Source organism: Phoca vitulina, unplaced genomic scaffold, assembly GCF_004348235.1.
Source record: "Phoca vitulina isolate PV1807 unplaced genomic scaffold, GSC_HSeal_1.0 scaffold3, whole genome shotgun sequence".
Taxonomy (NCBI): domain Eukaryota; kingdom Metazoa; phylum Chordata; class Mammalia; order Carnivora; family Phocidae; genus Phoca; species Phoca vitulina.
The window spans coordinates 30,291,130-30,306,856 of record NW_022589706.1 but is presented as its reverse complement, the minus strand read 5'-3'; the positions used below and the strand labels follow the sequence as shown (position 1 = coordinate 30,306,856).

At 35.0% G+C, this 15,727-nt stretch overlaps 1 protein-coding gene across 7 annotated transcripts in view; it reads left to right on the top strand.

The window, feature by feature from the left end:
* The window catches only part of ATP8A1 (ATPase phospholipid transporting 8A1), a 216,678-nt gene that overhangs the window by 84,040 nt on the left and 116,911 nt on the right, over positions 1 to 15,727 (top strand). For 5 of the 7 annotated variants that reach the window (XM_032400275.1, XM_032400276.1, XM_032400279.1 and 2 more), the window contains 4 exons: positions 2,807 to 2,851; positions 10,430 to 10,502; positions 12,998 to 13,103; positions 14,364 to 14,446. In XM_032400275.1, the coding sequence (XP_032256166.1) occupies positions 2,807 to 2,851; positions 10,430 to 10,502; positions 12,998 to 13,103; positions 14,364 to 14,446 (307 nt within the window). The remainder of the gene's footprint in view (positions 1 to 2,806; positions 2,852 to 10,429; positions 10,503 to 12,997; positions 13,104 to 14,363; positions 14,447 to 15,727) is intronic. The other 2 variants (XM_032400278.1, XM_032400277.1) reach the window with 1 other exon arrangement.

Genomic DNA, 15,727 nt, shown 5'->3' with positions numbered 1-15,727 from the left:
AAATGTAAATTGATGTCATTTGTAAATTTAACTTATTACAAACTAGAAATTCTACTGTTAAACATTTGTTAAAGTATCATTTCAGCAAATTCCTTCCTGCAGGAAATGAGTCAGTTTTATCAAAGTAAATGGAATACCAGGAATGGGTAAGGAGGCTTTTATGTTCACTGGCTAGGACTCTCAATACAGTGAATAAATATAATAGGCTATAATCCTAAGTGTAATCTTTGTTGGTAATTTGGACCTTACTATTAGAATGAGGTGATGAGCTGGGCAAAGCTTTACACAGTACAGTCTCTAAAGTTAAAAAAAAAAAAAAAATTCTAGTAAGCCAACTAAAGAGTGATTTTTGTTGTGTTGGTCATTTAATCAAACATTTCATTGACATTTTCCCTGTAAGTAAAAGATGAATTTTCTTAAAAGCAATCTCTATGTGTATATGAATATGATATATGAACCGCTTAACATGACCATATTTTGTTTAGTAATATGTTTGCTGAAAGGATCAGTACTTCAAACTGAGAAGAGATTCATCACAAGAAACCTCACAATTACCATAAAACTTAGCCCCGAGGTCTAGATTATAACCAACAAATTTATCTTACTGCCCACCATGGTAAGAGCTGGGTAAACACCATTCCTTTGTTTATTTATATGCTTCAACAAATATTTTTATCTCCTTCTGTGTATGTGGCACTTTGTTAAATGATGGGATTGTAATGATCAGCAAAGTTCACATGGTTTCTGCCCTCCTAAAATTTATAGTCTAATTGGGGGTTAATGGATGTTAATTAAGTAATCAAAGATAAAACACAGTACAGAGGTCCACGTGAGTCTGTGATGGGGATTTGATCAAATCAGGCAGGTCAGGGACTGCTCTGTAAGAAAGTGATGCTTGAGCTGAGACGTAAGAATGGGTTTGATTAAGTGAAGAACTTCCCAGGCAGATACAGCAGTATCGACATGCACACAAAGGCAAATGACCAGAGAGCACATATACACCAGAGCTGCCCCAGCAGCAGTCCTGGGGAAACTCATGCAGACAGGTGCAGTAACGGGTGTGTGGGTCTCCTGCTGCTCATCACATTCTGAATAGCATTTGCCAGGGCTGGACCCGACCCAGGAGAAGGGACCCTGAGCCTTGAGCTTTGCGTCTTTTAAGCTATATGACTTGAGATGCACTTGCCCCTCCCCTGATGTGAGATCGGGTACTGCCGTCCAGCTTAGCAGATCCTTAGCACAGTGTTTTTGCTTGGCCCTCCCCTGGTACAGTCCGGGGTGGGAAGGAGGGGGGTGCGGCTAGAGTCCAAGCCTTGAGGTTGATCAGAAGTGATTGCCTTCAGCGCTGGGCTGCAGTCAGTTTCTACAGAGTTTTGCAATAGGTCATCATTTTTTCTGGGAGTCCAGCCCACAGGAGGCTTGGTTAGCCCTTCCTCTCAAGCATCAACAAAAGTCATTTGGTACAAGAGAGAATAGTGAGTAGAGGGGACTGCCTTCATTGGGACTAAAGACAGTGGATACTGCCCTGGAGGCGGTTTCATGCTTTGGAGGTGGAAGAGGTGCCTTCAAATGATGAGGCTTGTGTCATAGCCAGTTTGGTGGAAGGCTAGAGGGAGTGGGATGGACACTGAGGGAGTGAAAGGACTTCACTGAAAACTCTGTCAGAAACAATGAATGACTCTACGTTTACATTACTGAACTCTGCATTTTTTTAAACTCTATTGATAGCTAATAAATTTAATTTAAAGAAAAAATATTGAACGGTCATATATAGTGAAAGAAATGAGAGATAAGAAAAGCTTTTCTGGCTGCTAAGAGAGTAGATCTGAAATTTTCCCACCAGACACACACACACACACACACACACACACACACTCACACACAATGGTAATTATGTGACAGATGGAGGTGTTAGCTCACACTGTGGGGGTAATCATATCGCAGTATATAAGTGTATCAAGTCATCATGTTGTATACGTTAAACTTGTGCAGTGTTATACGTCAGTTATATCTCAACAAAGCTGGAAAAAATTTCAACAATAAAAAGAAAAATAGAATAAATACATAAAGAAAAGAAAATCTGCTCTGCCATGTATCTTCTGACTGAATACATGAGTGACTCATTGAAACAAAAGCTATACATCAGTCAGACTTTTCCCGTTGCTCAAATGAGCTAAAGGATGAAATTAAAATTATTGATGAATGTGTTCTCTGAGATAACAAATGGCTCAATGAGTGATTATAGTTTAAGTGAAAAATTTTGAGGATCAGTTAATCTTTTAAAATGTGGTTCCTTTTAATTATAGAAATGTAATTAACTTTTACTTTAATATACTTGTTTAAAGACCCATTACTTTATGGTAGTCAAATTTATTTCTAAAATGTACGTGGCAAATTTTGTAGTGATAGTTTGTTCCTAGGTATTAGTATGTTTGTTTCATTAAAACACTTTATTCTGATGATATAATATGTAATTAATTTTCCATTGGTTTTAGCATGTATTTAAACCTCTAGGTTAAAATATTTCTTAGTGAATATTGAATTCTAGGAATAAAATGAGTAAATTCCATGGTCAAGAGGCAAGTTGGCTATCCTGTTATAGAATAATTTTGTAAACCTGCTCAGTTACCATAAATTGTGTTCTACTTACTATACTAACTGCCATTCTTTCAGAATCAACTAAAAGTTCATTTTCTTAACTTTTTCAATATCCATCTTTCAGTACTTCCTTTATTCATGCTTTTGTTTCCAGCCTTTCTGTGATGATTTTGTCCTCTCTTTTTGCCCCTCCTCTTGCTTTCTGAAGCCATGTCCCTGAACCTGAGGATTATGGCTGTTCTCCTGATGAATGGTAAGCTGCATGGACCTTTCTGTCTCACTGATTCCTTTAAAAGGTTTGCATTTCATTGCTTTGATAAACACATTTCACTACTTTTGTGGGGGGGAGGCATAATTGATCAGGTAGGATAAGGGCTATAAAGAATCTATTTCTTGAAATCCAGTGAATATCCTTGATTTCCTATTGCATAACCTTTAGTCATTTTACAAACATTAGGTTTAATGGTTAGCCTTGCTAGAGTTTTACATTATGTATCTATAATAAAGTCTGTAATGATCAACTTGGGGTCCCTGGGCTGTGAACTAGCTAAGATTTGTTAGAGCTCAAGAAGTTTTATGTTTTATAGCTCAGCACTGCCACCTTCTGCTGTAATCTATATACTCTGCAGAGCCACAAAAAGATGCTACGGAAACCTACCCAGAAGTGGAAATTTCCTTTACATCTCTTTTCATTAGTTTAGTAAATCTATTCGGGGGCTAGAAAATGAACATTTTTAAAAATAAATGTCTGGAACAAATGTTGGAAGACTATGCTACCAAGGACTAAAGTTAACTGGAATATAAATAATTATAGAATTATTAAAGATGGCATTTTAATTTCCATATTTTTGAGGGGGTTTGTTTGTTTTCCCTTAAAATCCCCCCTCCATGGATTTACATTTTGATTTAGAACTGTATAAGTTTATTTTGATATTCTCTAATTCATCATGATTTGGTGGCTAATGAAACTTCAGAAAACAGATTCTTTTAATGCTGGTAACTATAGAACACATTATGGTTTTAGAAGTGGTTATATTTTTATTTTCAGGTTATACATGTGTTTTATGATTTGGCCACATTTCCAATATGCATGGAAGTCCAATAACATCATTTAATATTTTTCAACTTGAATTTTATTTCAATAAAGTGGAGATTTGATAACAATTTGCAGCAAAACTCATACCTATAATAATGACAGAGGCGGCTGTTTGATTCGTGTGGTAACTGATGAGTCATCACATTTAAGCTCATTGCTTGGAGCATCATCCAGTTTCGACACCTACACACAACTGAATAATTTTTAGCATTTTTAAAAATATTCCAAAGCTTCTTACTGCTGGTGGATAATTCAAGTTTAATGCAGTAGCTATTCCCTTTTATTTAATCCTTCAAGAATGTAGTAAAATTTTGTGACTATTTATTTTTTTCTGTAACATTAATATAATTCTATTAATTGTAAATACTGTTCATTAGTATAGAATTAATACACGATTTTTCTAAGAGAACTCTTATTCTTAAGGAAATTACCTTTAGCATATTTTCATTAAGAGTGAATGAAAATGTAAAAAATCGTTGTTTATTTACTCGGGTCATTTAAAATATCCTACTTTTTATAGAGATTGTTTTGTGACTTCTACCACCTTTGGAAAGAGAGGATATTATATTATCTAGTTAAGATCTCTTTGTAAAACACCCTTTTGGAAAATACTACTTGAGCTTCTGTTCTGTCCTGGCCATGTGCCGTGGTCAAAGATGCAGACTTTGGATTCTGACCACCCAAGTTCACATCCTGATCCTACTTGTGCCCTTGAAAAAGTTACCTAATCTCTCTGCCTGCCTGTCCTCCTCTGGTAGAATATGGACATCATAGGGAGGTTGTGAAGATTGAGTTCTGTTTTTATTTTTATTATTTTTTTAAGATTTATTTATTTGAGAGAGTGTGTGTGCATGTGAGCAAGGGGGTGGGGGCAGGCAGAGGGAGAGGGAGAGAGACTCTCAAGCAGGCTCCATGCTGAGCACAGAGCCCAACTCGGGGCGATCCTGACAACCCCGAGATCACGACCTGAGCTGAAACCAAGAGTCCCATGCTCAACCAACTGTGCCACCCAGGTGCCCCGAGTGAGTTCCATTTTTAAAGTGCTTAGAATAGTGTCTAGACATAGTATACTCACAGAGAGTGTTAGCTCTGGTGTCTCTCACTCAATCCTCGTGATATATTTGAAGAGTTGTGATTGACATGACCATATTAAAATTGGTGAAATTTAGGCAAAGAAGCTAATAAGTAACTTGCCCCAAAGTATACAACCAGGAAACATGAAAGCCAGATTATAAAGTAGGTGCTGGTCACTTTATGTCCTACAGATCTTAAAGAACTTTATATGCTTTTAGAGCACAAAATACCTTTACCATTTCAGTCATTTTTTTTTTCTTGTTAAGGTAGCAAGAGCAGGTACAGTTTAACTGACTTGAGAAAAGTTAGCACAGGGAGCAAAATTTTGCACATTCATACATCTGGCATCTCCCCGAACCCCTCATCCAGTTGATTTCATTTTGCCAAGGAAACCAAGATCAAAAGTGTGATCCTGAAAAGAAAAAAAGAAGAAGAAGAAAAAGTGAGATACTGGTTGAATCCTATGCTGTAGGCATCTGACCACATCTTCATGGCGCTGGTCTTCAGGGATAAATTAGAGAGTATAGATGACTGTATAAATCCAAAATCAAAGTTCGTGCCTGTCTGTCAGCAGCTTCACATTTCAGTGTGAAGTTCATTAAATTCCATACATAAAACCTGTAGCCTATATACATTTTACTGCCTCCCGAACCATATTCACCACAAAAATGTCAAGATTAAAAAACACATAATATTTAACACTTAAATGTGTGCAGATTATTTTATATTTAGTGGAATTTGAAGGCAAACCTGTGATACTCTCTTGAGAGTATTTTCAGACATACCCTCTTGACATTAAAGATAATTGGATGATGGCTGTAGCTTTACTCGCTTAAATATATTAGTATAAAATAGTTTACAGAGATAAGATCATTCCCCAACCAGTAGCTACTTACTCCAAAATTGGTATGGTTTTCTTGTATTGCCAACTACCCATAAGCTAACATATAACCTTACAGATTCATTCTTCCCTATTAAAAATCTACCATTGGAAAAAAGATCTGCTTATTCTCAGCATCCGTGTAGCCCTTAAGATGTGATTGTTTTCAGCTATATATTTCCATAGCCATTTTTATCTTTTCCTAATGCTTACTGTGGGAAATTTCAAGCATAAACAAAAGTAGACAGATTACCCTTTCACTTACTTCCATAATACGCACCCAAATCCAATGTCATCTGTACCTCTCCCTCACCATTATTTTGAAGCCAATCCCAGATAACATATTTGTTTTTCTTAACTATTTAATATAGAGTCCATACTGTTCTGATATATTTTTTGAAGTTAATGCTAGTGATGATGATTCTCCAAAAAGGATTTCCTTAATGTGTTCCATGCTTAGTCATTTCACTGTGGTTTTTTGTATTATCATAGTATCAGTGGATAGTACTATTTTCTGGTCTTATTTATTTTCTCATTTCATCCTGGTCTATAATTATGTATGGAATGAGTGGTATTTATTTTTTCTGCTATAACAGCTAGACTCATGAAAACATCCTTCCAGGTGTGACTGTATAATAATGAGATCTAACGCATCCAAATTAATGTTAGTCTTCAAAGTAGTCACGTTGACAGCTAATTTATTTATTTCAATGATGCAGCCGTTTCACAGAATGTTTTTGGAACACCTCTTTTGTAATTGCCTTCAGAAATACTTTGAGCCACACAGAAAAGCAGGTCTTAGGACTTTGGTTAAAACCGATGTCTAACAAAAATATTATTGAATTCGATCACTTGTTTATATTCTTGGACTTGACATGACTCTGAATAACAAAGTCATTCCTAAAAATTAAATCTTCCTCTAAGGGATTTTGATTTGCAACCAATAGCATCATTTGAAAGCAGGAGGTGCAGATCCTTTCAAAAAATGGTGCTTTACAGCCCCACTAACTTTTACCTTCCAGTGTGAACATGTGTGTAGTATGTGTGTGTGCATAACGTATCTTATGTGTAGGCTGTGCATCTATTGCAGGTGCTCACATGGATTTTGTTTCTTGTCTTTAATTTTTAATTTAAATTTGATTTAAGTTCATAATGCATTAACATGTTGCAAATTCCAAGGGTGTAAAGAGGGGAAGGTTTTTCTCCCTTCCCTGTCTTGGAGAACTCCTCTCCCCTCCCAGAGGCAGGCAGTGTAAACAATTTCAGATGTATCCTTCCAGATCTGTTCTACACATACACATGCATGTATTTGTTTTCTCTCCTATATTTACAGAAAGTGGAGCATACTATACGCCCTGTTTTGTACCAGCTTTTCTTTTCACTGTGCGTCTTTGAGATCAGCCCAAGATCAGAAGAGCTTCCTGTTTTTGTATAGCATTTGCTATGTGGTTGTACCACAATGTTTTAAAGCAACATCCTTCATAGTACTTGAGTTATTTCTAATCTTTTGCTATTTAAAAAAAAACATGTGCTGCAGGGGCACCTGGGTGGCTCGGTTAGTTGAGCATCTGACTCTTGGTTTTGGCTTCGATCATGATCTCATGGCTCCTGAGATCAAGCCCCGCATCAGTCTCCGTGCTCAGCAGGGAGTCCGCCTCAAGATTCTCTTCCCCCGCCCCCTCCCTCCACTCGCGGACGCATGCGTGATCTCACTCTCTCGCAAATAAATAAATCTTTTTAAAAATGTGCTGCAAAGAATGAATTTGTGCATACAACATTTTGCACCAGGTAGATAGCTAGTATAAATTCCTAGAACTGGAATTACTGGATCAAAGGGATACATGCATTTTAAATTTTGGTAGAAATTGCCTAGTTGTTCTTCTTAGAAGTTTTGCCAATTTTCATACTCAGCAATGGTATGATTTATCTTTTTCATAATCACAACAGCACAGAATTGTCAAATTTATTTCTGCTAAATTGATGCAGTCATTTCTCTCATTATTGGGTAAACTGAAGTTTGTATTTAAAGGCACTCATATTTCTTCATCTCGTTGTTGGGCTGCATTGTTGATCTTTTTCATATTGCTTTCTATGAGTTCTTTCTGTTTTAGGGAAACTAACCTTCATTATATGAACTGGAAACAGTTTTTCCCAGTTTTTGTTTGGCTTTTGATTTTGCTTGCAGTAGTTTTTGCTATGCAGAAATGTTTTAGCTGTATACAGTCGGATTTATCTGTTTTGTTTTCTGGATTATGTGTGATACATAGGCTTTTTCCACTCTTAAGTTATTTTTTAAATTTTCCCATATCTTAATTTTTATTAAATTGTACATCCATCTGGAGTTTATTTGGTTTAAGGTGAAAAGTATGGATCCAACTCTTTTTTCTTTTTTTCTAATGATTCCTTGGTTGACATGAATTTTGAATTTAAAAAAATTTCAAGGTCCCCATACTGTCATGTATGAAAATAGGTAATACTGATTAAGCCATATACATTCTGAATTTTCTGTTAATTTTTAATGCCATGGGGATTCTTCATTTTTTTGTATAGTCAGGAAATAATTATTTACACTGTATCATAGTTTTTAAATCACCCAGCAAGAAGCTACCATTTATATGGTATTGTGGACTACCTGCTCCTTGTTCTCCTTACCCTTAATGTTACCCTCCCTATCTTATCCCTTCTTGCAAAACACCATCATTTCTTTTGTCTCTTTGTGTGCATAGTGCCTCTTGAAAATTTCTATGGAAAAATCTAACAAAATGTTGGTGTTGGCTCGCATTTGTATAAAATATATATAAAGCTTATTGCGCAGTTTGCAAATTCATAATTTTGTCAACGGAGTTTAAATGATCACTTTTACTTTTAATCCAGTTGGTTCTTATTTTGAAATGACACGAGCATCCTAATTTTATCTGTTTACATTTACTAAAAGTGAACATTTTGTAAGATTTTAGAGAGGAGTGGTGAAAGCTCTATGCCTGAGTTATCCAACCCAGGCTATGTGGATTAGCAGATGAGTTGCTTATGGTTTTTATGATCTTGGAAAAGAAGTCACTTTCTGAGTGAAGAGTCCTTAGTTAACATTATTCATGGTAGAAGCTTCATTGGTAAATGGAGGGTGGATTGTGTCCATGTAAAGATTTCAGTTGCATATCTAGTGTTATTTGTTATAAATACATTTGAAAGTTATATCTATTATGGTAACTGTGATTTATGAGATAAAAGGGTTTCTGGTGAGATTAATTAGACATATCTTCAGATTTGTGAAGGCTTTTAGTCTGGAATTCTTTGGAAAGAAAATAGACCTCCACATGCAAGATGTTACTGTGATTATTCCTTGACATTTCAATTTATCTAACAAATAAGAGGGAATGTATAACTAAGAACCATTAATGAATACATTTTAATAATAGGGAGACTTTATGGAGCCCCAGTAATAAACTGTTTTTAAGAAATGAAGTATTTGGAGGAGAAATGTATGCGAATTTTTTGCGTTCCCATTGATAAGTCATTTAAAAGATCTTGGATTTTTCCCTCCATCTTTAAAACTAGAGGAAGAGTAATGACGTGTTTATTCTGCCTCCTAGGGATGTTTTGAGAATTCAAAACTACTGCATGCTAATGAAGATGTACTGTTTTACAGTCCTCAATTAATAGATCAAACTACTACATGTAAATAAAGATGTATCTTATTATAAACGTTCTAACTTCCTTCTTTGGTTATATTTCATTGATACTGTGTATGTTTAATTATTTCAGATTCTTTTTTTCTTCAGTGATTTCTCCTTCCTTTCAAACTGCTGGCTTTAAAAATATGAAACTCTTGATATTTGGCACTTTGGCATTGATAATACTCAGTAACTGTAAAAATTATGATCAAAAGCTTTCTGGGCTACAGCTATTTAGTATTGGACACATTATTTTTCCTTGGTGAATTAATTCTAGAATTTTCTTCTATGCACAAAAGCTTAGATGTGTATATTTTCACTGAACATTGCAAAGCACACCCTTTGGGTTTGACATTCCCACTTACGTGTTCCATGTTCTTCCTTTTAATCTCAACGTTTTGGTATTAAATTGCATGACCATGAGATTCGTCATAGCTAGATTATAGAAGCAATTCTGACTCCATTTATTTCATATGACGTACATAAGTGTTTGCTCATCTGAAGATAGCCCCAACACAAAAAAATCCCATACATTTTTATGATTTGTTCTTATATGTGCAGAACAAATGTGATATATACATAAATATATCAGATATTTCTTATTGATAGATGTTGATAAAATATATATAAGGCTTATTGCTCATATTTTTATATTCCATATAATCACGTAATGTTAGTCACTACAAATAAAGATTTCTCATAGGCTAAAGTAAAAGAATTTTTTTTTATAATTACTTTATTCTCAAATTCTAAAAACTTGAAAAAAATTATGGAAATAGAAATTCACCTCTAGGTATTTTAGCAGTGTTGTTACTTTTTTAAAAATCTTTTTAAGCTTCATGTGGCTACAGTGTAATTCCACCACTCCAGAAAAATGAGCTATAAAATACTATTTTTTTATTACACTGCAGAAGTCTATCACATTTTAGAATGCTTAAAAATAATGTATGGTTCAGTTATGAAATCTATGGCATCTTATCTAGAAATGCAGACTAAATTATATTTAATCTATTAAAGGTTTGCAGGCATAATGATTTACTTAAAAAGTAAGTTACAAATAGATCAGTGGCTTATATAAATGAACCAGGTTTGCTCCATTTTCCTCTTCAGGCAGAGCTCACAGCTCGGAGACGAAAAAACATTTAGTGATTCGTCATTGCTGGAAAACCTCCAAAATAATCATGTAAGCAACATAAAACTATTATCTTTTTGTTAATGAGTGAAAGCTAATGAGTAACTCTCAATTATCTTCCATGTTTATATATTTTTTTCAGTTTCGTGATCATTTTTGATACTTATCAAAATCTGTTATTGTTAAATCCTTTTTACTTGGTCCACACAAATTCATGGCTGTTAGGAATTTAGTTTTGAAATTCTTGTTAATCAATATTCTGTCTTTTCAAAGTATCTTATATTAAATAATTAATAGAATTCTGTTTGTATAGAACAGCTCACTATTCACCATTTCAGACTATCTGTGGAAATGAATTACGTGCTCAAAATGGTACGCCAGTGCCCAATCTATACAAAAAGAACTCCGGAAATTTCCATCCAATGTGACCATTGTACTTATGAAGTTGCTGACACTTACTAAAATTCCATCAGATCAAATGGTATAGCTTCCTAGAGTTTTAACCCCAGAACCTTTTCTCATCATCACTTCAAGCTCAATATGTCAAAACTTAAATTCGAACTCATTACCTCAATAAAAGCTCCTTGAGCACAGGTGACTTACTAACCTGTGTCCCTGGGTGGAGTTCTAGCAAGGTGTTCTTACAGGTATTTTTTGTATCCTTTCTTCTTAAGACAGCCTTCTATAGAATATGAGGTTCAGGATCCACAAGACCTAGACCACCTCTTCCCTCTGCGTTCTCAGGTTCAAATTGCTCCATCACCTATTTTAATTCTCTTTCTAGGAACTTAAGAGCTGCTTTGGATACCTCCTTTAGGGTCCATCTCTAGCTCTCTAGAATGGCCAAGCCCTTGTCAATAGTGACTTCTGGAATATATCCTAAATGTCTTCTTTACTTCGTGCTCATTTTCCCTCCCTAGTCCAGACTGCCAGCGTGCCCTTGCCAGTCTCCCTGTATCCATCTTTGTTCCCCTCCAGTTCTTGTTGCACATGGTAACAGGAATGATGGACATGGACATCAAATCCCCTCACTTCCCTGTTTAAAACCTTTCTCTGGGGGCGCCTGGGTGGCTCAGTTGGTTGAGCATCTGCCTTCGGCTTGGGTCATGATCCCAGGGTCGTGGGATTGAGCCCCGAGTCTGGCTCCCTGCTCAGCAGAGAGCCTGCTTCTCCCTCTGCCCCTCCCCCCTTTCATGCTGTCTCTCAAATAAATAAGTAAAATCTTTAAAAAAATAAAAATAAAATAAAACCTTTCTCTGGTTTCCCTCTTACCTTACAGAGTTACATGGTCAGGCCCCTGCCCAAGTCACCAGCCTCACTTGAGCCACTCTTCCTTTCTTTCTCCTCAGGCCATACTGGCTTTTATTTTCTCAAACACACCTCATTCTTTCCTTCTATAGGATCTTTTCAGTCTTACCTGATTCCTGCTTGATGCGAAGCTCTTGGCTCAGTTCTTCATGAGGCTAAAACCTCAGCTTCAATCTCACATTCTCTTGAGAATAACCACAGAGTGGCCCAAATACATTACATGATGTTTGCACGTTCTCTCCTTTATAGTCCTTTCACACCATAAGTAAATATTTGTGTCTTTATCTGTGTTCTGTCTTCCTCACAAGTTATGCTTCACACAGCAGGGACCATGTCTGTTTTGTCTACTGTACTAACCTGAAAAGAGATTTTTCAAATAATGTTGTGATTTACCTTTCCAATCACTTCTTTTGTTTTTTGGTTGGTTGGTTGGTTGGTTTTAGCCTAAGAGCATAGAAGAATATTTTTTATTTAATATTTACCTCCATCAGGAACCAAACAGCAAGATGTTTAATTTAAAAGATCTGGCTTCTGGGGCACCTGGGTGGCTCAGTCTGTTGGGTATCTGACTCTTGATCTCAACTCAGGTCTTGATCTCAGGGTCATGAGTTCTTAAAAAGAAAAAAAAAAAAAGATCTGGCTTGTTTTCTCATATAAACTCAAAGTTCCTTGCAGAAAGGATCCACTTTTATGTCTTCCTCAGGCTGTAAGAATCCATTGCATTGTACACAGCAATAGCTCAACCAATTCTTTCTATTTAGTAAAACATGTATCAGGTTAAGGTTGTCATTTGTGGAGAGAGGAAGGACAAAGCATTACAGAGGAATCCCCTGCCATCATCACCCCAATACAAGATGGTGGAACCCCAGTAAGATCAGATGCCAAAAGTTTAAATCTAATCAGGAATTAGATCCAGATAAATGATCATTTTAGAATTTGTCTCCTATCTTCTGAGAACAGGATTTGATCTATCTACTTTTTTACACTGTGCTCTTTTCATTTGACGCACCAAGTTGTTTTGTGTAAATGTTTGGAAAATGAATGAAAGAGTGTAAGAATGAATGATTTTAGTTAAAAATATATTTTCTTCATAACAGATATTGGCTTCTTTGTTGTCTATAACCTCACACCTTCAATGCTTAACAGCTATAGTCTTAATAGACATGAAGTAATGTTGCTGTCATTAGTGTCAAAATGTTTAAATGAAAAGGGTTGAATTATGTGTTTATTTCTTACAGCCAACTGCACCTATAATATGTGAATTTCTTACAATGATGGCCGTTTGTCACACAGCAGTACCAGAGCGAGAAGGCGATAAGATTATTTATCAAGCAGCATCTCCAGGTACAAAGGAAGGAATTATAATGTATTTTTCCAGTGAAAAATTGTTCTGAAATTTGAGGTTGTCTAGAAAAAAATCACTTTAATTTGAAAAAGTAAAATAACCAAGTTATGTTTTTTTAGATAATAAAAATGTATTTACTAATTAGAAAAAAACGTAATTAAATATATATATGTTAAAATATATAACCTTATCTACATAATTTTTAGCATATGTCATAAATTGCATGTAAATTTGAATTTAAAAATTCACACAAAAAGTACTTTTTAATACACATAATAGGGTCTCCTCCCTTCTTTGAAAATAACCATTTTGCTTTCCTCTTCTGGAAATGATAATCAAGGAGCTTGTTGTGTATTTATTTGGATGAAGAAAGTTCACCATATGAAAGGGATGCCATAAAATATGTATTAGCATGGTTATCAATATTTAATGCCTAGGCTTAATTTTAAACCTATTTTCACTGTAAAATTGGGCAATTTGATGATTGCAAGATTTTAGGAAAGAGGGAAAGGAACATACTTTTAAAAACTTTGTTTTTAAGTGTTTTAACTGTATCTTGCACCTATGATCTTGCAGAATGTACCAAATTCCTAAAAAGCAGAAGAAATGTTACATCTCATATTGTTAGGATGGACACTATGTGAATGTTTCTTATCCCACACCCTACCCTCAGCAACTAGAAAGTTTGATATAATATGGTGATGAAAGTAATATATAATAAAATAAACATGAGTTCAGTTATATCCATTTCTTTTTTTTTCTTTTTTTTCCTTTGTCCAAGTTTCTCTTTTTTTAATTTGAGTAGAGTTGACACACACGTGTTACATTAGTTGCAAGTGTACAGTTTCATGCATGTACATCCATTTAAATTGAATCCTCAATTCGTATTTTTCTACATTCAGTGGTTTAGGAGGAAAAGCATAAAACATAAGACAATCTTGTGCATTTATTTTGAGAAACTTTTTTATAGAACATTCTGGACCAAGGGTACATTTAAATTTCCTTTCTTAGGTGTGTTGACTAACAGTCAAATATGATTCCTGGTTCCCTACGAGTCTCAGAACCTTAAGATGAGTCTACTTGTTCCTTTGGCATTGTCATATGATTTCAAAAGAAATGGATTTCAACAAGGACCAGAATAAACAGAATTTTAATTCTTTTAAAATTCAATAGAAACACATAGTAATGTATTTCTGTTGTACTAAGGATAATTATTTTATCTCACCATGTATTTGCTTTCACCTTTTTTCCTAAAACAGATGAGGGAGCATTGGTCAGAGCAGCTAAGCAACTGAATTTTGTTTTTACTGGAAGAACACCGGACTCAGTGATTATAGATTCAGTAAGTTATTTAGTTTTAAGTCTCTTTTTCATCAAAGTAATAACATGTGCATAACGTCAAAGATAAAATAATATCAAAGGATCATAATAAAATAGAGGTTCCCTACCCCAGAAGAAGCCACTTTATCTCTTTCTTCAGGCATTTATAAATGTCCTATTTTCAAAAACATATGTGATGAATGATATCTGTTTTGATTCTTCCATTTGAACATATCTACTGACTTTGTCTTCTGTTATGTTAAATGAGGATTTCTCTCTCTTGATTCACTATCCCTTCCTGGAATATATATTACTATGTGACTATATATTATTGTAATTACATTACAGCTTTTAGTGAAACAAGTATTCAGACCTAATTTTTAAAATATGCAAAAGACTTGAACAAATATTTCAAAAAAGAAGATATATGAATGGCCACTGAGCACATGAAAAAAAAGAAATCATTAGTCATCAATGAAATGCAAATTAAAATCACAATGAGATGCTATATACCCACCAAAAAGACTAAAATTAAAAACATTGCAGCACCAAATGTTAATGAGAATATAGAACTAGTGGAGGACCCATGTGTTGTTAGTTGATGTATAAAATGGCATGAGCCCTTTGGAAAGGCTTTTAGAGTTTTCTAACACAGGTAAACATGCACCTGACCCAGCAATTGTACTCAGTTACCCAGGAGAAATGAAAGCTTGTGTCCACAAACAGATACCTAATGGAATGTTCACAGCAGCTTTATTTAGAGTAGTCAAACACAGACAACAAACCAAACATCCATCAGCAAGAGAAGGGGTAAGCAAATTGTGATATACACTTACAGTGTACTATCGAAACAATGAGGAGGAAGGAATTATGGATTCATCAACAACATGGATAAATCTCAAAAACATTATGTTGAGCAGAAAAAGCTAGACACAAAGGGGTGCATCCTCTGGAGAGCAGACAAAAGTGATTATGGGAGTAGAATTCAGAACAGTGGTTGTCCCAGGGTTAGGGAGGAGATGGATTAGAGGAGAGCAAAAGGAATTTATGGGGTGATGGGAATGTTCTACATCTCGATGAAGGTGGTGGTTACACAGTTTTGTAAACAACACAGTTTTCACCAAACTATGCATTTAATGTCTGTGTCCTTTTTGTATATAAGTTGCATTTCACTAAAAAAGTCATGATTTAGTGTTTGTTATTACGCCTGTCCCAGTATACACAGTTGAACATTGTTGTATTCAGGAATTTTTCTCTTTTTTTAATTTTATGTTTCCTAATATAAATTATTCCCTGAAGATAA